This window comes from Amblyomma maculatum, chromosome 11 (assembly GCF_055883805.1).
Source record: "Amblyomma maculatum isolate TAMU_Amacu chromosome 11, ASM5588380v1, whole genome shotgun sequence".
Classification (NCBI taxonomy): Eukaryota; Metazoa; Arthropoda; class Arachnida; order Ixodida; family Ixodidae; genus Amblyomma; species Amblyomma maculatum.
The window spans coordinates 19,672,386-19,697,495 of NC_139354.1; the positions used below are offsets into that span (position 1 = coordinate 19,672,386).

Genomic DNA, 25,110 nt, shown 5'->3' on the forward strand with positions numbered 1-25,110 from the left:
AACATGGACATCTAAGTTATGCATGTCTATGATCGCAACAAGTGACCGCAGTTTATGCAAGTGTTCTAGCGCCGCCTGCATACTTAAGTTCCGAAATGGATAGTGATGTGGAACTGCATATATAACGAAAAATCACACTTCTTGCAATTTCGTAACTGTGTTAGATCATTACGGCCCCTTATCAGTGGTGAGCTAGTTCATAGGCAAGTGCACGCATGCACTTCAGTCTAAAAAAAACAACAAAATGTTAATGCTTAAGGCTGCTTAGATGTGATAATGCAGAAGCATGAACAAGATTGCAAAAACCAGAACTTCACATTGCTGCCTACAGCACCAGCATGTTGCCTCTCCCATGCTTAATTTAACAGACTTGCCATTGGAATTCAGACTTATTCTAAAAATGCACGTTTTTTCAAATCATCACATGTAGGCTCCGCTTTGCGGTTACTGGGGGCCTGCACATAATGACCATAGTGTGCAGAGAATGTGGGGAAGAAGTGACACATTGGCGCCTATTCGACTCCTCCTGGCTACTTGTCGGCCACCCGAGACCGTATCTCTTTTTACATGCCCCTACTCTCTTCATACTGTTGGGAATTAACAGCTGGATATTGGTACCGTGAAAATGGGATGCTGCCGCCGACTTTGCAGATCAATGGGGCTGATAAAAGCTTTCGCTTACAAACAAAAAAGCCGCCCAAGCATGGGAGAAGCCAGATGGACTAGCGGTGTTTTGAATAAAAACAAGACTGCACAGCTTGTACTGAAATGCATTTTTTATTATTACACTTTCATTTAGAGATGTGATGTACAAATTTCCCCTCAAGGTGACATGACAGGCATGATCTTAAACTGTTTTAGATAATAGTCAAGTTCTTCAAAATGTACAAGTAACATACACCACCAACCACGGTAGCCACCCCGATGCCCCCCTCCGTCAGCCACCAAACCTGTGGGGAGCCAACACACAAAACGGCAGAGCCAATCATGCGACAGTCTCCTGTTGGATTCCAAGCTAAAGATAAAAAAAAAAAAAAATGTATGAGACTGGCATGAAACATTTGACCCCCCAGAACAACCAAGACTCCAGTGCGATTTGTGTAACAATCAGCCAATGCTGCATTTTATGCTAGACCAACCTCAAATTATGTGAGGCATGAGATGTTTGCTCAAAGGTGCTAATTTCCACAAAGTGGGCGAAGGGCAGGTGGCGTTAAAATTCATGGCCAAAATGTAGATGTTAATGGCTGAACCCATGAAGCGAAGCCCATAAAACATACTTCACAAACACTCGACAGACTTTCAAAGCTAACAAAGACCTCCACACACATGCACGAGGCAAACATGCGCCTTGAACATAGCAAATCGTCAATGAAAAAAATGCGGCAATGAATTACTAAAAGCTTCGGGAGTCCACAATATGAATGGTATCATTAAACAAGATTTCAGAAAACAACAACAGAAAAGAACATCTCCACGATGGTTCAAAAATGCAAAGGTCAAAACAAGTTTGCTGAATGACTGCTGACTAATCGGTCAAAAAGGAAGTATGCATATGCTACCAAGGGAAAGAGACCCAAGAAGCCTTGCACCAATTGAGCAGTCTGGAGGTACAGCATTGCTTGGTACCTATCAGATTTGTTGATTCATTCCACACACAAAGTTTGATTCTCTTAAGACTTGTGTTACTAGAACAGCTCATGATGCCCAAAAGCAGGACTAAAGATGTAGATGGCATCCACTCAGATGAAGCTTTTGTTTAGGAGATGCAAAAACAAAGGTGGAGAAAAAGTTAACTGACATGAACCATGGCTTTGCCCTGCCCACTTCAATTTCAGCGAAGAAGCATCTGCTTAGCTTGGAAGCATTGCTTTGCAAATGGCACCAAGTAAGCAACGCTGTGCCTTTCCCCAGTGAGCCGGTGTCATCCCGGGCACAATCACGGACCTGCTTATGGAACCTGCACCACCCAAAACAGTTTCTTTTTCTCATAGCTGTTCCAGTATACCACCAGGGCCAAAAGTGTACAGCTAGCCTTCCTGAGGTGATCACTAGCAGGGAGAATGCTAGCCAGATTCGCAAAACATGACCACCAGCCCCACCCTGCCAAATGCCACCAGCAGTGCACCGACCCATAACTCAGCAGCCTGAGAGAGAAAGATCGGCACAATGTGCGACCTTCCCGCAAAAGAGGTGGCTCGCAACGAGCCGGGAAGAAGCAGGAGGGGGGCAAAGGGGCTCTTCATCGCCTCCACGAAGCAGGCACGCAGGCCAGCTGAGGTGGTCTACTTCCTTGCGGGCGGAACCTGCTGCTGCTGCGCATAGCCGCCTGCCGCGTATCCTTGTTGCTGGTAGTACTGGTTCCACTGCTGCTGGTTTTGGTAGTACTGATTCCACTGCTGCTGGTACTGCTGGTACTGCTGCGACGTGGCCTGGCCGTACGCCGCAGCAACGGCTGGCTGCTGTGGGGCGGCAGCCTGCCCTCCGTAAGGTGGTGGCGCGGCGGCGGCTGGGGCCGCCTGTGGGGGGGCCCCGTAGGCGGTGGCGGCGACCTGTTGCGGAGGGGGGTGAGCCTGTGCTGGCTGGCCGTAGGGCTGCTGGTGCTGCCCGTAGCCTGCGCAGGGGAACCCCAAAAGCACTGGCTCTGAGTCGGGGAGACAACAGGGGGAGGAGGAAGCAGCGTCACCACGGCTGACGTCGGGGCTGGGGCCAGCCTGCGCGACACACAACGGGGGGCGCCAATGGGAATGGGGCCACTCTCGCAAAACTCTCTCTCGCGCTCTCACAAAGCCACGGAACTCGTGTGCGCTGTTGCATGCCACACCGAAGCGTGCACCACTACTGAGCATGCCATGGTCCTCGCTTGATCGCACGGCACAATTGAGAGTGCGCTGGTCGCAATGACATGCTGCTCTCCAAAGGCCCCAGGCTGTCCTGGAGTCGGGTCTGGGGTTCATTCGCAAGCAAACCTGGCAACACCAGACAAGGATGCACTACAAGTGAAGAGTATGACAAATTTAACGCAATCGAAAGGGGACTGCTGCTCAGAGTATGTTACATTATTTACACATCAAACAATGGCAGGCATAAAAGCAACCGTTTACCTTGCTACACAGTAACCATACACAACATGACAGAGAACATCACCGATCTGACAGCAACAAATAATGCAAAAAAAAAAAAAAAAAAAAGAAACGCGCCTAGTTTTTCCCCCCGTAACTTCACTGTTGTGTTTACTGCCTTCAAGGCAATGCTCCACTTTACACTCAGCTGCACATGCTCCTAACAGGACACTTAAGGCATGCACATTCCAGACCCTCACTGCAGAGCAGATGCAGCGAAGGAGAAAGGCAAAAAGCCATTTCTTACCTTGTTGTCCGTATGAAGAGTACTGTTGGTTGTAGCCACCGCCATAGCCACCGTACGACTGGAAAAACAAACACACACAGTATTTGCAACAAAATCCTTCTTAATGGCTTATGTGCAAGACACACTGATGGGCTTCGAAGTACAGAATGGCTAACATGAAATCCAAATATGCCACTGCATTTTTACACACTTTGAATGAAATTTCATATTTCTACGGGGTGTACTGATATGCTGGGAAATGTCCCTGCAATAATGTATAGTTTGAAAAAAAGAACAAGGTGTACATACCAGCTGACTTTCATTCAAACATGCATGCCAGACTCTTTCACAAGCATACAGTAATATCAAGTCAAACCAGTCCCACCAAAACAAAGGCCTGTGCCCACCCAAACAACAGTGTGCAGCCAACTGCCAAATACAATCAATCTATCCAATTACTGCTTATGGCAAGCACTCAAATCTTGTTGAATAAGCCACGCAAAAGTATAGCACTACTGAATGCGTTTACCAAACTCCCACAAACAAAACGCCCGCTATATCAAATGGCGCTTCTCGTTTACTCAACCCTCGCAAATGAAACGTCCAATATATCAAATGGAACTTCTTATTGTACTCCCGTGGTCACTTACGTGCACAGCCTTGCACCTCACTGGGAAGACACCATAAACTGCGACGTGAGGACTGTGACACGAAACTGAGCAGCAGCCCTTGGCATGACAACACCATTTTCCACAAGACACTGTTGCAATGTGGGAAAGCCAGTTCGGTACAATGCTCATCACATGGTGGAGCTACAGCAATCACGATCAGCTTTATGATCACGATCAGGCCTCCGATGTCACGCAGTGGCTAGTTACAAACCACTTTCCATGGCAGCGTCAAGGCAAAGCAGGTTAGGCTTGGTAGCATGCTGCAGGTACATCAGCAGGCGGGTTAGGCTCAGCTTCAGAACATGTATCCGTAACATAGGTGCACCATGCATTGCCAGTTTATACCCTTTAATGTCTCATATACCTGAGATAGTTTGCACTGCTGTGCACAAGCCGATGAAGCTGACATAATTTTAAGGTCTACATAGTTTTGGCTATGCTGCAGTCAGTGCGTGCCACGTGCTGATGGCCATTACCAGCAGGATGCATGGAACTATGAAAATCCAAATTGCGTACTGTTCACCTCATTTGCTCAGGGTGGCTGATGCCTCCCACGAAAAAGAGCAGGGAAAGCAAGAAAACTTTCGGCAACACCGACACTGCAAGCCGCACCATAAAAGAAACTAGAGGACAGTCTATGTTCATCTTTGCCTTCTCTGCACCTTACATACTTCCAATGCTATTATTCCAACTGGTGTCCACAAACACAAAATCTTCATCAATGCGGCTGCTAGTACAAAATTTTGCAACAACAAACAAAAAAAGCTATATCTGAATTTTTGTTGGCAACTGGTGGCCTTATCTCTATGGCCATGGGCAAAATCAGGATGAAGACAAAGAGGGAACTAATGGCAACCCAAGTGCCAGTACAAAGAGCCATCCCTACCTGCTGCTGGGGTGGTGGTGGCATGGGTCCCTGGGGTGCTGTGTGTGCCGGATGGGGTGGCGGTCCCCCCCTTCCTCCCCCGAAGCCTCGGGGTGGTGGTGCTGGGCCCCAGCCTCCTCCACCTCCTCTGTGAGGAGGCGGAGGACCGCCCCTCCTCATGTCCCCACCTCCGCGGCCGGGAGGGCCGTGGGGTCCACCAGGGGGTCCGGGTGGGGGGCCACCCCGGTTGCCCATGGGGGGGCCAGGTGGGCCTGGGGGCCCGCCCCGGTATCCACCACCCCCTCGGAAGCCTCCACCGCCACGGTATGGAGGCGGACCTCCAAAACCACCTGCAAGAGCGGGGAAAGCACAGGTCTCGCTTACTCCAATACATCAGGCTGCTTGGCCTGCTGCTTTTGGAATTAGTGGCTGGCTGCAGACACTAGGACATGAAAGAACACAGTGAAAGATTGTCAGTTTGAACTTCAGGCGCCGGAAAAAACATGATTGAATCCCCTGGGTTCTCTCATTCTCTTTCTAGTGGAACGAGCCAATCGCTGTCCCCCACTAACAACAATAACGAAAAAAAAAGAGAGAGAGGAATGCCAATGGCATAGGCAACTTGGCCACTGCCTCAGCTTATCGAGCTGCATGCCTGTGCTGAAGGTCATTCCCTTTTAAACACCAGTTTCCTTCCGGACACTAGGGTGCAGCAAACAGAAACCAGCGACGTTTCCTACCCCTGGTGAAACCACCAATGCTCTCACAAGGCAGCTCAGTCTGATGGTTATAACAAGTCCGACAGAGCTGCACAGCTAACTAGCACCTCAGGACTAAATATGTGAGCACGCAGGCACAGAAACGATAGAGACAGAACATGCACAAAAGAAACATTTACTCACCCCGATTGGGAGGTGGGCCACCTCGGAACCCAGGCCCGCCGGGTGGTCCTCGAGGGAAGGGTCTCCGCCGGTCAAATCCACCTGCAGCAGCAATGGCAGCAAATATCAATAAGCAATTAGCATAGCAAAGCAAAGCACAATTTGCAGATCGACAAAACCTTTCACACAACATCCAGAGGCATATGCACTAGCATCGTCCACACACATGCCAGGGTGACCCTGAACAGCCGCCCAGAATGAAGGTGGGCTAGAGAGAGAGAGAGAGTCTCTTAGATGTTTCTCAAGAGGAGAATGGCAAAAGCGTACCCTTCCTCTCCTATCATTTGCCTCCCATCGTTTGCATTTTATCGGTGTTCATCGCAGTGCTACATATAATTGCAATTGGTTTACAGGAAAGGAAAGGTGCAGTATCTGCCGTACTTTCTCCGGCAAGTGCAAGTTTGGACTGTACACCATCGCTCCTGTCGCGTGGCATTGCAGATGCAAGGAATGCTAGACAAGAACACATCTCGCGGAACATTGTGGAATGTAACAGATCTCGTGCACAGGATTTCGTTCGAGTCTAGAAATACAAAGGCTTTCACCTTGAAACACACCCACTCCTCACTGTAGGAAAGAAGTCAGTTTTTACTGACAAGGTGCTTCGGTCGTGCACCGAGGGAGTGCAGACCCTTCGGGACATTTGAAACATAAAACCCTAGTCCTCTCCATGGTAGCCGGCAGCGGTTTTGCAGTTCGCACCATTCGATAAATCAAAATTTTGAATAATTCAAATATTTTCCCTGAAGGCCAAAGTAACGATTACTCTGTTGGCAATGTGATTGCCACTTTTTGTTTATTTTATTCGCTTTCATTACTGTTTACGTTTCTGGAAAGCTGCATTTTCCCTTTTTTTGTGATATACTGGCACAAGTACAGCAGCTACATTCCATTTTTCACCATGGTGTGGCGCCACTCAATGTCCCACATTTGGACAGGGCCAACGTTAACACTGGTGCACTTCAGTGCTAGTCGGGCAGTGATACAGACAAAGCCAACAAATGATTCGGAGTTGTGCCATGTGCTGCAAGACGGGTCCTAAAACAAATTTGTCGCCATTCTTTTCCCCCTCGGAACATCTCCTGTGTTGCCACCATGCTGTTATTCGGTTTATACCCACTCCCCTACCCCTACCCACGTTCTGCAAAAATTCACCTCTCAAGATTTTGTGGGGCAACCCTGACAGCACCCATAATGCAGTAGAAACTTTTCCACGATTAATGATACAGTCGAAACCCGCGATAACGAAATCTCGAGAATACGAAATTCTCGCCGCAATGAAATATTTCCGAGATCCTGGCAAATGCCCATAGGGGCCAATGTATTTCGTATCTCTCGGTAACGAAACATTTTTGTACCGCAATCCCATGATAACGAAATTTGCTGCAGCGTCGGTCCGCATACTGTCTCCCATATCATGAATAACAGCGTCAAAAAAGCACTCAAATTGAGCAAACTGCAATAGCGCGCTTGCGTGGCTACAGCGAGAGCATTGGCGCCTGGCAACCTTGCAGCCGGTGCTAGCCACCATACCGGCACAGCGCGTGTCCTCTGTGATCGGTTCCGCGTGGTTGTTTATCTCGGAGGCTATGTTCAGGGAAGGCAGCCTCGCAGCGACACCATCAGGGGGCGACACTAGATCATCAGCGCTGCACTTTTAGGCCTGCGAGCGGTGCACATGTGTTCGTTGTGTGTGGTGGCGGTGTGTATGAGCAGCAGTCCGCACGTTTGCGTTTGAGATGTCTCCGCCAGCCAAAAAACGAAGATTTTTGTCTCTGCAAGAGAAGGCTGCCATCATTGCTCAAGCAGAAAAAGGCAGGAAAAAAATGGATATCACCGACGAGTACAGGATTGCATGCAGCTTACTGTTGACAATTTTGAAAAGCAAGGCAGCCATTCTCGGTGCGCTTGAGAATGGTGCTCGAGCACAGCATAAAACAGTGACGGCTGCGGTGTTCCCGAACGTTGACAAGGCGGTGTTAGCCTGGTTCTGTGAACAGCGCGCAAACAAAGTGCCTCTGTCTGGCAAACTGCTGCAACAGAAGGCTCTGGACTTTGCCTGTATGCTCGGGCATGACCAATTCAGAGCAAGCGCTGGCTGGCTGGGCCGCTTTAAAGCCCGTCACGATATTGTGGCCAAGGTGATTTCGGGCGAAGCAGCAGGAGTGGACCCGGTGGCAACAGCGTCGTGGCAGCTGACTGCCGAAGAAATCCTGGGGCAGTACGAACCCTCAGACGTGTATAATGCGGACGAAACGGGTCTATTCTATCAGATGCTGCCTTCGAAGACCTTGGACCTGAAAGGTCAAAAATGCCACGGAGGGAAGCACAGCAAGCAGCGCGTAACAGTATTGTTGTGCTCCAATATGGACGGCAGTGACAAACGGCCGCTTCTTGTCATTGGCCGGAGCAAGAAGCCCCGTTGCTTCGAGGGGAACCGCACGCTGCCTGTCCAGTACACCTCGAACGGGAAGTCATGGATGACCCGTTCAATATTTTCCAGCTGGCTTGAGGCCTTCGATGCAGACATGAGAAAGGCAGGCAGGTTGGTGAGCCTTTTTTTAGACAACTGCACCGCCCATCATGTTGATATGGAGCTCACAAACGTGCGCTTGTTTTTTTTTCCCGCCCGGGTGCACTTCTGTTGTGCAGCCACTCGACCAAGGCGTCATATGAAGTGTGAAGTGCGCCTACAAAGAGAGGCTAATTCAGCGTCTCATTCTTAACCTCCATCACAAGCGCCCCACCGACGTGGACTTGTTCATGGCGCTTGAGATGCTGGCCGCTGCATGGCTTGCGACGCCTCTGACCGTGATTGAGCACTGTTTCAAGCATGCGGGCTTCGCCCCCACCCAGCAGACATCATGCGTGGACGAGTCGCCAAATGAAAGCGTGCTTGAAGAGACACTTCACTATGACTGTGCTGCCAGTGCAGTGCCACAATCGCTGGCCAACGCATGGGGTGCACTTTGTGCTGTCGACACTCATGTTGTTCCAGATGGCCTCAGTGTCGATAATTTCGTTCACGCTGATGACGACATAGTTGCCCATGAAGAAATGACCGATGAGGCTATCATCAGCAGTGTGTGCGAAACTGACGACACTGAGGAATGTGTTGGACGCCTTTGACACGATCCGGTCGTTCTTAGGCGCACACGACGACGACGTGGCAATGGATCACTTCTTGCAGTGTGAGAATAGAACCATGAAGTTGCTGCAAGGCAAGGCTTGGCAAACTAAGCTGACTGACTTTTGGCAATAAATTTTCTTTTTGTGGGCTGTCTTCTATCTTTTCTGTCTCATTTTCGCGGCAACGAAATTCTTGCGAAAGCGAATTTTTTTGCTGTCCCCGGCGATTTCGTTATTGCGGGTTTCGACTGTAACACGAAATGCTAAAATTCCCCCAATGATTAGGAGGTTCTAGTACTTTGAACAGGCAAGTGCAAAAAACTACTTGGAAACCATATGATATTTCAGTTTTTGCAAGCACTCTGGTTTGTGACAGAACTGGGATCAGGCATTTGAGCATAGCAACCCAAAATTCAGATGGAACAGGCCAATGCATTGAATTATCTGGTCAATATCGGCACTGCAGAAATTCTGATCAGTGAATCATTTAAGATTTTAAATTAAATGAGCACGGATTATTGAAGTTCTACATTATACCACTGTGCAAGCAACCAAGGCTGAAGCAATAATATATGCACCAATGCAGGAAACATGGGAACTGTTGTAATTTCGAAAGAACTTGGCCTCACTGATAGTGCAAATAGTGCCAAATAGCGACGACAAAGGTCCGTGCTCGGAGCATAAATCTGCTCGGAAACATGCTACAGAGGAAATGTTAATGTGCATCCAAGATACGGCAGGCACTTGGATGCTGGCAACCAAAACGACTACATACTCGAGGGCTTCTAGTCATGTTCTATCGTACATAGAGAAAAATTTCTTTTTTACTGTCCCATTTAATACGTTTTTCAGCAAAGCCCATTTTTTCGTTCCTTACCGAAGCACTATAGATGAAGTGCATTTTCATACGGCTAATACAATCATGAAAACCTTGCATGATTTCGAATTTCACTGGTTCTCGTCACAGAGCGCTGACATCGTGACCGCTTTGTTTTGACGGGATCTCCTGCCGGCATGATGATCTCTGGGAAGCTGGAGAGCACCAAATGTTAGGTGCTTTTGCAGATGTGGAGCTGAGCAATGAAACCAAGACTTATTTCTATGAGTTTCGAACAGCTTAGTTATTTCTGGAAATTGAGAAACAAAAGGTCGAGTGGAAGGTGAAAATTATTTCAAAGTGTTGCAAATAAAATAACCTCTGTGCCAACCAAGCATACTTCACATGTGACTTTGGGGAGTGTTTTGGGAGTGCGTACCTCTTTTGTATATGTCCCAACTTTCAATGCCCATGAGGGTTCTACTGCATGTCTGTATGTGTATTTCATCTGTAAATTTTATTAGATTGTTCTCTGCCTGCTTAGCACATCTTGCTGGATACTAGCAGTTCTGTGGCTATACTGAGGCTGCACAAAGTGTTAGCACAGAGCATAAGGAGTTGGAACTTTCCATGCCGTGGGAAGATATGTGTGCTGTGTGAAATGTTTGGAGCAGATTATTGTAACTTCAAAATCAATTTGATGGGTTCCCTGCATAAGGTAATTAGCATATCAAAGAACTCTTCCCAAGATTTTTCTCCACTCTTCTGGCTAAGTAAAATTCAGTTTTTACTGGCCCATTATGTTAATCAGGGTTCTAACAATCAAAATTGAGTATTAACTACTTTGCAAATTATTTGGTCTACGAGAGAGAATGGCATGTTTGACAACAGCATCAAACAACGAGTAAGGTTATGCACTTTTATCAAAGATGGTCACAAAAGAAAAGAAAACAAAAATAGCTCCAAGACCCTTCAAGAAGGTACAGCAAAATGCTTGTTTTTGTAAAAGTATAAGTCAGGGCCCTGAACACGCTACTACCCATTCTAATCTAGCAAATTGGGTTAACTGCGCGAAAAAGTAGGACAACAGGATGAAACACATACGACACTTAGAAGCGCAGACTGTAGACTTTTCATGTTCACATTCAACTTTTCTAAGTGTCATATGTGTTTCTTCCTGTTGTCCTACTTTTCAGTATGGACCAACTAGCCCGGCAAATCTTGTTGCTACCTAATCTAGCAACAGGCTCTTTCAGGAGCAAGAGGAGTGGAACTCACCACGGAAAGGTGGCCTGAATCCCCCGCGGTCGTTGAAGCCACCACCGCCCCGGTGGTCATTGAAGCCACCTCCACCCTGGCGGAAGCGAGACTGCGGGGGCCCGCATGCTGCCCGGCCTTCCTCGTTGTACTTCTTCACAAGGGGCTCCGCCTCCTCTCGTGGGAGCTCCGTGAAGATACATTCGTCAAACAGGCTCCCTTGCTCCGGCATCACAAAGTTGGCTGCGCGACACAGCACCGGGGGCGGGGGGAAGAGAAGAACAGCTGGTTTTGAACAAATAGTCTCGGCGCAGGGGAAGTTTACAACCTCACACCACAGTGCACACAATACAGAGGCCACCGAAAACAGACTGAGACAACTCGAGAGCCAAACTAACTAGCAGTGACGTGCAAAATTGCATGCTCAAACCTGACTACGCTGGGGGCAAGGCTTAGGAAAGTGCACACATCTCGACACAGGCTGACAAGCGCGGCACTAGTTTAAATCTCGATTTACACAAGAGACTGGCTGAGCAACAAAAGACCACTACACTGACAAAATATTCCAAGCACCCAGGCTCGAGAGAATCTTGCACGGCAGACTTGAGCAGACCTCGCCATTGTAGGCAGGCGTCAGCCACACAAGAACGCTCTCAGGTCTGGGTGCCCGGGTCCCCTGTGAGGGGGAGTTGCTGGGAGCAGCGGCTGCGCCACAACCGGCAGAGGTGTGCCGCGCGTGTGATGAGGAAACGTGGATGGAACGGTGTGCACCTTTCATCTCTAGGACGGCAATGTCCGGCACGTCCTTGCCCTCCTCCTTCTCCCGCTTTTGACACCGCCTGATGAACTCCTCATCCGTGGGCACTATCACTACGGCTCGGCGCTTGAAGCCCTCGAAGGGGCGCATCTTACGCCGCTGGGCGCTCGGGTACACATTTGTCTGAAATGAGCAGTACGCACACACAGGGCAGCCCGGTCAGCAGTCAGCCCGGCCGTGACAAGAGAAAGAGAACAGCCTCGGCGCCAGAGTGAGGTTTGACAAAGGGGGAGGACACTAATTCTCTTGCACAGCGACTTGACGAGAGAGATTGCCAGCAAAGTGGCACCCCTCCCCACTTACCTGGTCTAGGATGTAGTTGCGTGGAGTCTTCGATGCCAGTTCGAGCAGCTTGTTGAGACACTTGGTGGACTTCTCGATGAGCACGTCCCACCGGCCGGAGTAGTTGCGCTTACGAGGCAGGCCCATCACCTGCAGCGTCAAACAGCGGCAAGTGGAGTTGCCGAGATGCAACGTACGACATAAATAGGGAATCCCAGTCAGAAACAATGTTACTGCGAATACTTTTACTATGCAAGAGCATAAAGAGACTGTCCTAATGTTCAATCAAAGCTACACGAGTACCGGCTGAGCGAGGAAACACAGACAGTCCTGGGTTAAAAAAATTCTAGAGGGCACTTTGGACCACTAAAGTGTAATGAGGCGATAGCCATTATAACGCGGTGGATCGTAGCCCTCCACTATGGCACCTCTCCTCTTCTTTCGCTCCCACCTTCGCCCATTCGTTTAGGGCGTAGTACATGTGTCCGAGGAGAATTCTGACAGATACTGCGCCTTTTCTATCCCGTAAATCAATTTTAAACGCCACTGATGCCAGCTGTATTAACGCCTCCTAGACATCTGGGTCTGCTTCTGTTTTCTGTGTAGTGCGGCGTTCGAGGAAGCGGCCAATGAAAGGTGCTGCACGGACGTCTGGATTGGACGCTCAGCGGAGTCAGCTTCGTAGGTGCATGAATCGTAGGTGCATGACGTCGTGACCTGTCGTGACGGTACATTGCGCGCCCCTTTCCGAACACAACCAGCATTTCATTGAACGCATAAAAGTTCACCAGCATTCTATAATTCGTTTATAGAAAAAGAAAGGCGCAGTATCTGTCACTCGTGGAATCCCGCCATCATCCTCACAGTAGACAAGGGGAATTATGAAGAGCATTTCCTGATCCGGGGTGTGGCGCAGTTGGTAAAGCACTGGGCTGGAGATCCAAGGGATGGAGGTTCGATTCTCGGTGGAGACAAGGTTTATTAATTTATTTTTAACTCGTGCTCTCAAAAGCGTGACACCTCTGCTGACAACCTTCTGTCGACAACGATGAGGCATTAAAGGCTTTCTCCTTATAAGGCATAAAATGGACAAGAGCTGGGGTTTCATATGGGAAGCTAACTCTGTACATGCTGTCTGTGTCTTTTACCCTAGAGACCCTGCTTCCAAAACCAAAAAATGCCAAAGAACAAGCCACACGACAAGTGCCCATAATCAACCGAGCGTCACACACCTTCATCTTGTCGATGATGTTGTTGGTTCCCAGGATGTTGTACTTGCGTTCCGGGAACTTTGCTGTGTATTCATTGGCCCACGTTGTCTTGCCACAGCCAGGCAGACCACACATCATGACCATCTGAAAAGGTGGGATACCAGCTCCAGTTACAAAGGAACGCCTCTCAGAAGTATTCAGACAAAGCTCAGACGTCAGAAAAGGATGGCTTCCAGACTGCAAGCCCATGTCCAATTGCTCAGCTGGCAAGCAAGCGTGGTGTACTTAAAAAGATGAAATTTGAGAATTTAAAGGGGGACGAGGGTCTTAAAACTAACTTTTTTAGTTATGGCTAGAATCTCACGAAACTTTGCACACAGATGTGGTTTTCTCTCCTGATTTCAAAAATGTAATTATAATTGAGCTGGTGGTATTAGATCAAAAGTTATCTAACAAAGTCCAGAGCATAATTAGTGAATTTCTTACGCAGCTTTAATGAACTTTCTCATTGCATTTCGTTGCTTTTAATTACATAGATTGATAGCCAAAGTCTTCCCATACCCGATGACATCCTTCGTTTTCCTCAAAAAGGCATGTCATTCTCACATATTATGGTGAGAGTAAAAGGCTGCATTATTTGAAACAAACTCATTAAGCTAATCTCAAATTGACATTTATCCATTGCCTAAACTAAAAAACTAAAAATGTCATTGGGTACTTCATTTCTTTCTGAAGAAAATGGTACCAAAGTTATTTGTGTGAACTAAAAAGAAGTTATCAAAACCCTGCGTAAGACTGTAGAGATCGACCAAAAATATGAAACTAAGAAAACGGCATTTAAGTTTGACCACATATAACTTGAACAATCAGTAGCCTCACTGAGATATTTCTCACCAAAAATGTCATGCTCTTCCCATTTCCAAAACTGTCTTTGGATTTTGAATATGTCAACTAAAACTGAAACTATCACCATTACCCATGGCCAAGGTAGTGTATGCCATTAGGAAATCAGCAAAATTTTTTGACATGCAATATTATTTTAATGGCAATTTGAAAAAATCTCGATAGAGTAATGTAAGTGTTAAATCACCCCCTGATCTTTTCAATATGACTGCAGTGGTGCTATATTTGTCATTGTCACTCGGCGACAATGTAGAGAAAAAGCACAGTAAGGCTGAGTGCAGTGTCCAGAAACAGCACTGAGAAAAACGTATTTGCATTTTGAGACAACCTTTAACTTTTGCTACACTGCAGCTATGGTAATATAAATGGAATCGTTGTGAGGCTTTGTTCTTTATGCGGAAGGCTTATACTAAACATATAACAGTACCCTCCCCAAATACTGGTAAAAGCTTGCCACAAAGTCTAAATATACCGCCACTAGAACCAGCGGGAGAAGCTTTATTTACAACTTCATATGCCTGTGGCAGTGCCCTTCAAGGCAAACAGATACTCAAAATTACGATAAAACGGTCCTGCAATATTAATAAACCTGCACAAAGTTTAAGGCTAAAGCACAGCGGCACCCTGGAATGACCTAATAAATTGGCTAATGTTGCAGAATAAAACTTTGCTACTTTGCTGTACAGCGCATGCAAAGCCGCACGCTCTGGAAAAAAAAAAAAAAAAAAAAAACAACAACAACACACCCGTCTGCGGAAAATGAACGCGAGCAACGGCGCGATGTCAGGCTCGCCTGTCGTCTGAAGCGACGCAATAAAAAAGCAACGAAGTGGTAGCGTCGGTGAGGACCATGAGTATCAGCTGAACAGTTAAATCTATCGATGCTATCTCTGATGCCTCTGAACCGCTCGCAAACGATTATATGCCGCCGGACGTGCTGCAGCTAGGTCGAGAACACGCCGCGCGACCCTGGCAGCCAGGGCGCCGCCGCACTCGTTCTTCGACGCGCACTCGCTAGGCGCTTCCGTTTTCAATATGTACACTCCTGATACGGCTACGTCTACCGAGCTACGTCTAAAGACCAGCACCGGCTGCGGGAACGACTGATAACGATCGCGAAAGCGCATCATTAAAAAACGTTAAAAAACAAACAAAAAAGAATGTTTAAAAAAAAAAAAAAAAAAAAAGGCAAGTCAGTCGCGCTGGCCAATGGGAAGCGCGAGACGAGGGGCTCGCTTCGCGAGCGCGCGCTCCAGCCAATCAGCGGACCAGAAACGGCTTTCGGAAAACCCGCGACGGTGGTCGTTCTGTTTGAGCGACGTCATTTGGAGATGTCGCAAAATGCGCACAAAGAAACAAGCTTCAAAACAAGTCCAAGATGGCGGCGGCCAGCCGGCTGCTTCACCCGCGGCACGCGCGGGAAGTTCGAACAATTTTCACCCCTTTTTTGGCCATTTCGAGGCTCCCGTGGCGTTTTAAAAGTCGATTTTACCGTATTTCCCGATCGAATTCAGTGTTGATATTTTGAAGGCTAGTGCTCAAAGGTACAGACATTCCGAAAATGCATTTTTCTCAAAATCAATTTTTCGCCCATTTTTGACCAGTTTAAGACCCGCGTCCCCCCTTAAGTTCCCCAAACCATGAGTAAGCATCCTGCTCAGGGTGCCTCTGTATGCAATAAGTTACACACGTGTACGCAGATGCACACTTGCAAGAGCTGCGTTGGCAACATCCAGCTTTACCACACAGCCCGCAAGCACTGTGAACACACTTTTTACAAATATGCAACCCCGATGGCACAAAGGTTTCCACACATTTGCACCAAAGCACAGAGAGATAGTATATAACAAGCATGCTTCCCCATTCAGCACCCCACGCACCTCACACTCTGCCTTCTTCTTTGGACCAACCGTGCCACGTATCCTCTCGTCCAGTGGCACACAACCGATGAACGTGTAGCTTGAGTCCGGCGGCTTGAACCATGGCTGCTCCTGCATGCACATAAGCCAGACCGGTTGTGTGCGTAGGAAGTTTGCTGTCACCATGCACATCGCCCCACATGAGCTGGCAAGTCGTTCCCCCACAGAATGCTTCATATTCTTATTGGTTATTGAGACTATGCCCACCACGCCCACCACTGCGAGAATAACCGTATTTCACTAGTGACGCAAAACTTAAAAACCAACTCTGCCAGTCTAAAGCCCCGCACACTTTTAGGCAAAACAAAGCCGCCATGAATACTGTTCCCTGGGAGCCTCAGCAAAGTTGTCTCACCAGTTGCCCGAAGTTGCACTGGAAGGCACAGTTCTTGGACAGGACATGGGGGAAGAGTGCCCGTCCCTTGAGCGTCTCCTTGGGGATCTCAAAGGCCGTGCCCAGGTCCCGCCCGTTCTTGGCAAACGACAGCCGCACAGGGTCACTGTCCAGGTCCTAGGAGGGGGGAAGGGAGAGCAGCAGCATTTAGGCACCCGCCTGCCACCATAAACTATGCACACACGTGTGGAGGATCACAATGAACGTTGTAATTTGAATCTGGCTACTAGCAGTATGGCGCAAATGCATGACTTAAACTCGATCCCATAACTAACATGCAGCATTATGCAAGCTAGAGACCTCGCCAGCCAATCACAAGACTGCACACAGCCCGTTCCTTTGTGCCTCGTCGTATGCGTATGCAACTACGGTTAGAAAAATAATTTGATAGATTGTCTACATACCCGGGACTTTACCCGCAAAAAGATCGCCAAAAAAATAGCTTTTTCGAAATACTTTAGATTCTAGGGGTTCTGAAGAACCAATTCCTGAAATATTATGGTCCTCCGAATAGTATTTATTGTGTTATTAGATTTTGAAGACAGTAATGCTACAAATTCTGCTAAAAAACATGTCTTGAGTCTTCATGGGAAAACTAAGTACAGTTGAACCCCTCTATAACGAAAGCCCTCAAGAACGAAATTCTCGCGACAACGAAAAATTCTGGCGCCCCCGGCGAACTCCCATAGGGTTCAATGCATTTGTCCCCTCTCAACAGCGAAGGGTTTTTAAAAAGCAGTCCCGCATTAACGAAAGTTTGAGGTAGTGATCTGCAACATTTTTTCGGCACATCAGCCAGTCGGGAACATAGAATGGGCGAAACTGCAGCAGCACACTCATCCGACAAGTCGAGCCCGTTCATTTCACCTGCCAACAAGCACCGGCGCAGCCATTTTTGTTTACTTTCGGTTGGTTCGGTAATGATAATAGCAAAGCATATTTTTTTTTTTTTTTTTTGCCCGCTGAAAGCGGCTTTTTGCTAGCCTGTCTGTTGGCCACTACGCATGTATGTGACGTTTCACGCCACGTGACGACACCGCCGGCCAACCGGGGAAGAGCAAGGAACCTCCTTTTTTTTTCTTTTCGCTAGTGCACCGACCACGCGACCACACTATCTCGCCGATCTCGCCATCCACCTTGTGCCGCTCGCGACTTGCCTGTGTACAGTGTTTTTTTTTTTTTTTTTTTTTTTTTTTTTTTTTTTTTTTTTTTACTGTCGGAAACATGCCGCCTCCTGTAAAGAAGCGCAAGTTTTTGACGCTGCAGGAAAAGGCTGCAATTATCGCCGAAGCTGAAAAAGGCAGGAAGAAGACTGATATTGCGGAGGAGTTCGGTATCCCGCGCAGTTCGCTTTCTACGATTCTGAAATCAAGGAATGGCATCATGGCGGCACTCCAGAACGGCGCGCGCGCTCAGAACAAGACTTTGGCAGCGCCGGTCTACGAAGACGTGGACAAAGCCGTATTTCAGTGGTTCCTGGACAAGAGAGCGAACAAGGTGCCTTTGTCCGGAAGCCTCCTGCAGCAAAAGGCGATTGACTATGCGTGCATTCTGGGGCACGACAACTTTAAGGAGAGTGCCGGATGGCTAAGTCGATTTAAAGCGCGGCACTGCATCGTCGCCAAAGTGTTGTCGGGGGAGTGTGTGAGCGTAGACGCTGAAGCAGCATCTTCCTGGATGGAGAAAAGTTACGAAGGCATAATGGACGAGTACGAGCCCTCCGAAATTTATAATGCGGACGAAACGGGTTTCTTCTACGAAATATTGCCTTCAAAAACGCTAGACCTGAAAGGAAAAAAATGCCATGGCGGCAAGCTGAGCAAAAAGCGGGTCACCATTCTTTTATGCTCAAACATGGATGGATCTGACAAGCATCCCCTCCTCGTGATCGGCCGGAGCAAGACTTCACGGTGTTTTAAACGTAACCGAAAGCTTCCGGTCCAGTACACTGCAAACCAAAAAGCGTGGATGACGCGCGCAATATTCACAAGCTGGCTGGAGGCCTTTGATACGGACATGCGAAAGCAGGGCAGATCTGTCTGCCTTTTTTTGGACAACTGCAATGCGCACCCCATTGAAGACGTTGCCCTGACGAGCATCCGCTTGAATTTTTTCCCCGCGAACTGCACATCCGTTATCCAGCCTCTTGATCAGGGGGTTATCAAAAGTGTGAAGTCTGCGTACCGAAGAAGGCTCATACAGCGGATGTTGCTAAACATCGAAATGAAGCGACCGACGGAAATTGACCTCTTTATGGCGCTGGAGATGCTTGCCGGCGCGTGGATTGCTACTTCGGCCATGCTTGTCCAGAACTGCTTCAGGCACGCCGGTTTCGCAGCTGGTCAGCACGCTTTGGCAGAACCGGAAGCTGCAAGCGGTGACGATCTGCAGCCACTAACCGAAGCATGGAACGCGCTTCGCAGTGTAGATACAATGGTGCCAGAGGCTGTTGAACTGGAGGACTTTTTGTGTGCGGACGCCGACTTGATCGTGCACGAGGAATTCAGCGACGACGCTATTATCGACAGTGTGCGCAAAGGAAATGAGGCGAGTGACGACAAAGATAGCGAAAACCAAGCACAAGGTAAGCAAGTAAGCTCGCGTGATGTGCTTGATGCATTCGATGTGATCCGGACTTTTCTCGGCGACCACGACGACGACGACGAAGCTATGCATAGCTTATCAAGCTGCGAAGCCAGAGTCGTCAAGCTCCTGCACAGCAATGTCAAGCAGAGCAAAATAAGCGACTTTTTTAATTAAATCTTGGTTCTGGAAGGTAATGGGTGTGCTTACTTGTCCATTTTCGCGACAGCGAAAAGGTTTTCCTTCCCCGGCGGTTTCGTTATTGCGGGGTTCGACTGTATAACAAAAGCCTGCATCTAACAAAAAAACGTGGACATTCTACAATTTCGTTATAACCAAGTGTAACTGTATTCCATATGCCAATTTTATTCTAACCACACCCTCCGCAATGTCAGAATGTTGCCTCTGGACTCCTTGCAGCTTTGGTAGTGCTGCAAGGAACTACTGGGGTAGAGTAAACCCTACACAGCAGGAATATGCAGAGAGTATGACACCTGCTTGGCCTGTAACTTGTGTGCAAAATTAACGTCCTTTAACACAAGGTGAATAGACTGCCAACACCTGTCTCCAATTTAAGTGCAATGGAGCTGTCCTCGTACTCAAAGCCCATTATACCTAATGGCACGGGTAGAGGCACATCATTATTATTTTTTTTTTTTTTGGGTAACCTCACCATAATATATGTCCTCGTACTCAAACCAGAGTTCGGAAGGAAATAACAATGAGCAACACGTACCGCCATGCCCAGAATGACATCTCCTTCTGCAAAGGGTTCACCGTAGTCCTTAAACTTGCAGTCCACCGAGATCTTGCCCGTGCCGCCGTAGCCATATGACAGAGGCTCCTCACCTGAGGGAAAGCAAAGGCAGTTGTCACTCTACTCGACAAAGCTAGCAAATCGAGAACCCTTTTCCATTTATGCAACACAGCAGTCCACATGGGAAAAGTGGAACCCACCTAACTGCATAGACGTTTCCTCTGTGGAGAAGCCCACACGTGCCACATTGGGGGTGGGCTCATCCGAGGGCAGATGCGAGACATCCAGGTACTTGGTGATCTGTTGGGGGCAAAACAATCCCAGCAGTCTTCAAATGTGGCCTGCTGTCCTTCAGGATTTACTAGTGGCAATTGAGCAGCACACAACCATTTCCTATCAACCTAACAAAGTCTATATTATAGTTAAAAAAAGAAAAAGCATGCCTTGAACAACCGGATGTAATACAAAAAAGAAAGGGCGCAAAACTTGCAGCATCTATCATTACTGTAACTTCAAGGTGGCACCAAAGGAGCTGAAACTGTTCAATGCTTGTGTGAGCAAAAATGTCTCACAGCATAGCCTGAAGCCAAGTCATTCAGGTTGTTTTGCAGGACATGGAGAGAGGGGGAGGTTTCTTCTTGACTGAAAATTGGGTGCACGTTAGAAGTGGGTAATTGCGGTATAACAGGAAATGCAGAGTTCCACGAACAAGCAGAACTGGGCAAGTCAGCACTTGCAGAGCACGCTGGAAGCTCAGGTGGACGAGAGAGCGAGTAAAGATTTTTAAGAGACAGCAAAACAGCACTTTTGTCATTGTTGCATTCCTTGTCCTTCTGAAGTAAGCCCCCAAGAACATTGGTGGGAGCTACAAACTACTCAGCTGTGCAATAAATGCCTGCTGTGTGCAAAATATTAGCCAGATTCATATGCACACGTTTTCATACTTGTGAAAATGGGAAAAAAAAAAAAAAGGTCAGCAAGTGCCGTAGCCAGGTGACATTCACATCTGCTTGTGTACCTCACACTGCTCGCTTACTCCTTCTTCAATGTACATAGTAACTAACACAACTTCTATGCCATTGTGCGTCCACTGACACCGAGGTAATCTGCATCCTGGATTAGAGGCAAGGATGTGCAATGTGTTGGTGGTTAATATAAGCTGGAGCACAGTAAAGCAGCTGGGCCTAAAGTCTGTGAACAACCAATGGCTTAACCACTACCTTGCGATGGTAACGATGAAGGGGCTGTTCCTGGTGTGGTTTAGATTCTGCAACTGAATGCAAAGTATGAACCACTCCAAGGCTAGTTTTTCAAGAGAAAGGGGCACAAAAGCCTCGCTCTACAAATGGGCACGTTCGGTGATCATCATCAGTAGCTTCTTTGTCACCCGCTGCACTTGCCTTGGTCTCGAAGCAGATCTTTCCCTTGTTGGCGCCGAATGTGGCCCGCGCCCCCGCCCACATGAGGCCAAAGCCATGCTGACTGAGGGACTCAGCCTCGTACCGGCTCTGCTCGATGCACAGGTTCAGGTCAGAGTTGTCTGTTAGAGGAGGAGGAGGAGGAGCAAAAGTACAGCAGTTAGGCAACTCCCTCATCAAAAGCGACCCAAACATAGATAGCTATGAGGTCAAACCAGGAAGAGAGACACTGGAAATTCCCGCTTGCGTCGGCACATAAAGTTGCTGTTCACAAATGCTTGCCCACGACTGCTGTCTCTGACATCCGTGCACTTTCACCTCAAATCCCAGTTACACATGCTTCCAGCATCACTAGCATTCAAGGCAATAATTGCACCGTGCAAAGTACACAATGAAAAGGAACAGCTGACCAACTCAACTCTTGACTTGAAGAGAACCACATAGAAGTTGAAATGAAGTGGCAGAATGTTTGAACTGATTGGCACCTGGATAAAATTAAATTGAGACGAATTGTGCAGTTTTTCAGTAGACGCAGTTTTTGCACAGATTCGAAAAGGCAAGCAAAAATGAATTCAAAATGAGAAATAAATGCAGGTGAAATCAATCGGCACATAAGCGTAGTAACACCTCCACTACTAGAAGTCCGAAAAACTAGTAACCCCTATGCAGTTGAAGCCGTGCTTCTATACCGTGCAGGTTTCACATGATCAGCGCAGGCACGTTCGCACTTGGGCATATAAAAAAAATAAATAAAAAAAAAAGGCAAATGCACAGACACACACTCACACGTATCAAGTGTGACGAGCGTGACATCAAAGGTGTCCTCCGGAAAATCTTCGACCTTCACCGGTGGCGGGGATTTTGGCCTGCAGTGCAAGAAACAGAGGTCTCCCTTTAGACCAGCTCAAAGGGAGTGACAAATGTTACATACCTCATTGTACGAAATAAGCCACAGACACATAAGCAACATCCACACAGGCAGAACTTATGCCAATCTTATCACACACGCACTGCTGTAATCACAACTGAACGCACCTGCTTCTGTGGAGATCACCATTATCATAGACACATTGTTGCTGCAACCAATCCCTCTCGTCTCGCTTTTTTCTGCGGAAAGCCTGACCTCAACAAGCAAGGGGCACAAGATAAAAGAAGAGCAGTTCGACGCTGTCGGAAATGCATATCGAGCGTTAGCACAGGGTACTTTAGTGCTGATGGCATAACCTCTTGGCGTAAACTGATTTAGGAATGCTGTCACGATCTGTTGGCTTGCATGCTGGCATAAACTGACTTAGCAATGGCTGTCCCAACCCGCTGATTTGCATGTTCTCAGAGATAAGGACACGACACATTGGCTTGTATGTTTCGAAAACTGCCTTATTCGTTTATTCACATTTCTGCATTACAGTCGAACCTTGCTACAACAAAACTGACGGGCCGCACAAATAACTGTGTTATGGCGAAATCTGCCCAAAAATACTTCCCAAGTTTGACTGCAAGCTTCACAACAATCATTCATTCCCAAAAAAGTCGGTCAACTTCGTTTCTTTCCGTCCTTTGGTTATCAGCATAGTGGTTCGATGCTCGCACTCGGTCAGCAGCTACATTGCATCGTTGTCGTAGGTGCCAATGAAGTTGCGAATGACATCAAATGTGTCCATCAAATCCAGTGCTGGAGGCGGGGCCAATGCATCTTGTGCATTACTTTCATTTTTAGACGGTTGCAAAACTTAAACATCAAACTTCAAGCCTGCGATATGGTTCGTTGTAGCGAGAAATTTGTTGCGTCGACTTCTATGGCTAGGTGACGGGGAATTAGAAATATTTTGTTAATCTGTACCACCCGCAAGGTTGCCTAAAGTGCCCAGCAATGCCGATCAGCAAGCGGAGAACTCTAGTGCCACAACGACAGGTATGGGGAGGTAATGCTAGCTGGTTCAGAGACAACATTCTCACTGCATGCCACAACAATACCATGGCAAACGCAAACACACACACACACACACACACGCACGCACACACATTCCTCACTGAGAACACAACTCCAACTACCTCAAATGTGTGCAACAATGCAAAAGAACCCACCTAATCCGCTGGGGACTCGGCGACCTCTTGCGTTTGCCCGGCTGCACTGCATCAACTGTCGGCAAAAGGGAGACGAGTGGTGTAGCAAATCAGTTCAGCAACAACTATGCTCTCCTGTCCTCTTGTCGAACAACCCACATACATGCACAGCACCCCGGAGGTGAAAGGCCTGCTTGGAAACTATGGCCAACGTTGAAAAGTGCATCCATTACGCTTACCTCTTAGCACATCTCGCAACACAAGCACAAAGACTAGTCTGTTTGTGGTTTGTGTTGAACAGTGCTTCCAATGGGCACTTTGTAACTACGAGATAGCAGAGAGCCACAATCAAAGCAAGAGCACATAATATAACGTGGTGGTAAATGTGTAACAAATCAGCACACCAGACCTGCCCACAGAGTTCCACAGCTGCCCATATGCTGCAAACATTTACCTATTTTTATTTTCCTTTCTCGTATTTCGCTACACATTTACTCTCTATACTTTCTCAGCAACCTGAATCACCCTCTTCCTGCATTCAAAGCTAGCAGTAAACCCTAGCACGCCGCTTGCTTTCCCTGAAAAGTTGGCCGCTTCACCTCGTTACTGGAGCCAAATGGTTAAGCCGCCTAGAGTGCCATTTCATCATTTTTAGTAATAAATTATCTAGATGCCGTTCACTATAACCATGTTTATTAAAGATATATAAAGAAAGCACACTAGCCCAAAGACAGTTTTTCACTTTACCGCCTCTACATTTCCTACAAAAAGGTTCTACTGCATAATTATTCATCTCGATTTCGTTGAGGCCAGTTATCTTCAGTGGCAGAGAAGAAAAGAAAGAAAAAGAAAAGCCCCTCAGAGTCAGGAGGGCTGCATTATTCTCTACCGCAAACTGAAAATGATTCACAAAATTGCAGCGTATTGCGTCGTTTCGCTGTAGTGGGGCTGGACTTTTTTGTGGATCTCACCTGTACAATGCGTTCACAGTACCGATCCTACATTAGCCCCAGGCTGAGGACTTGAGTTGCATTTTAACCCGCACACCACTTGCATCCACTTTTCTTTGTTAAGCAATCTTTTCCACCCTATTAGCCCCGAGAGCGAACACTGGCGCCGCTGCGATCGCCGCAGTCTGACGTCACGGCAAGGACTCCGCCAGCCGGGCTGCTGCTCCTCCCGGCCGATGCCGGCTCCTTTCGTTCGTTTTCGCTCGCGAATAATCATGATGGTGACTTATTGCTCAGTGCGCAGTGAAAATCACTGAAGAAAGCCGGTGTAAGCTTCCACTTTACCCAAAGTTGTTCAAAATGAAGGAGGTTAGATTGATAAAGTTAAGAATGGGGAAGCAACCGTCGGCATTGCCACTAGTGTGCAGTAAGCACTTCAAAAAGGAAGACTGTGTAGCCGGTGTACAAGATACTAGGTGAGCCGTACGTGTAGCGACGCTTTTACGGGCTGTTTGTCAACTAGTCTTTTTTTTTTAATTATTAGTGTACAAGAACAAAACTATTGCCAGACGCTGTTCCATCCGTCAACATTCACATGCGTCCTAGCGATGCAAGGCGATCGCTCCCGGGATCGACGAAGCGGCGGCGTAAGTAAATTAGCCATTGCTCAAACTTTCATTTCCTCGATCTTTGTGTCAGTGAGTGCTCAGACATTTTGCTCAGTAGCGGAATGTCCAAGCTGAATCAACTGTGACCCTGCTTAAGTTTTTGTTTAAAATGTGTC

General features: G+C 47.7%; 1 protein-coding gene across 2 annotated transcripts in view; it reads right to left on the reverse strand.

The window, feature by feature from the left end:
• Positions 1-758: 758 nt before the first annotated feature.
• Positions 759-25,110, reverse strand: part of LOC146173013 (heterogeneous nuclear ribonucleoprotein U-like protein 1) — a 34,380-nt gene continuing 10,028 nt past the window's right edge. Inside the window, exons 5-19 of one of the 2 annotated variants that reach the window (XM_084584083.1) lie at positions 23,398-23,452; positions 22,099-22,178; positions 21,295-21,434; positions 20,095-20,194; positions 19,874-19,986; positions 16,516-16,671; positions 16,122-16,232; positions 13,360-13,482; positions 12,149-12,277; positions 11,800-11,968; positions 11,050-11,271; positions 5,787-5,867; positions 4,906-5,234; positions 3,370-3,427; positions 759-2,614 (exon numbers count right to left, since the gene is read on the reverse strand). In XM_084584083.1, coding sequence (XP_084440209.1) covers positions 2,286-2,614; positions 3,370-3,427; positions 4,906-5,234; positions 5,787-5,867; positions 11,050-11,271; positions 11,800-11,968; positions 12,149-12,277; positions 13,360-13,482; positions 16,122-16,232; positions 16,516-16,671; positions 19,874-19,986; positions 20,095-20,194; positions 21,295-21,434; positions 22,099-22,178; positions 23,398-23,452 — 2,195 coding nt within the window. In that variant the 3' untranslated portion in view covers positions 759-2,285. Of the gene's footprint in view, positions 2,715-3,369; positions 3,428-4,905; positions 5,235-5,786; positions 5,868-11,049; positions 11,272-11,799; positions 11,969-12,148; positions 12,278-13,359; positions 13,483-16,121; positions 16,233-16,515; positions 16,672-19,873; positions 19,987-20,094; positions 20,195-21,294; positions 21,435-22,098; positions 22,179-23,397; positions 23,453-25,110 lie in introns of both variants that reach the window. The other variant, XM_084584084.1, reaches the window with a different exon arrangement.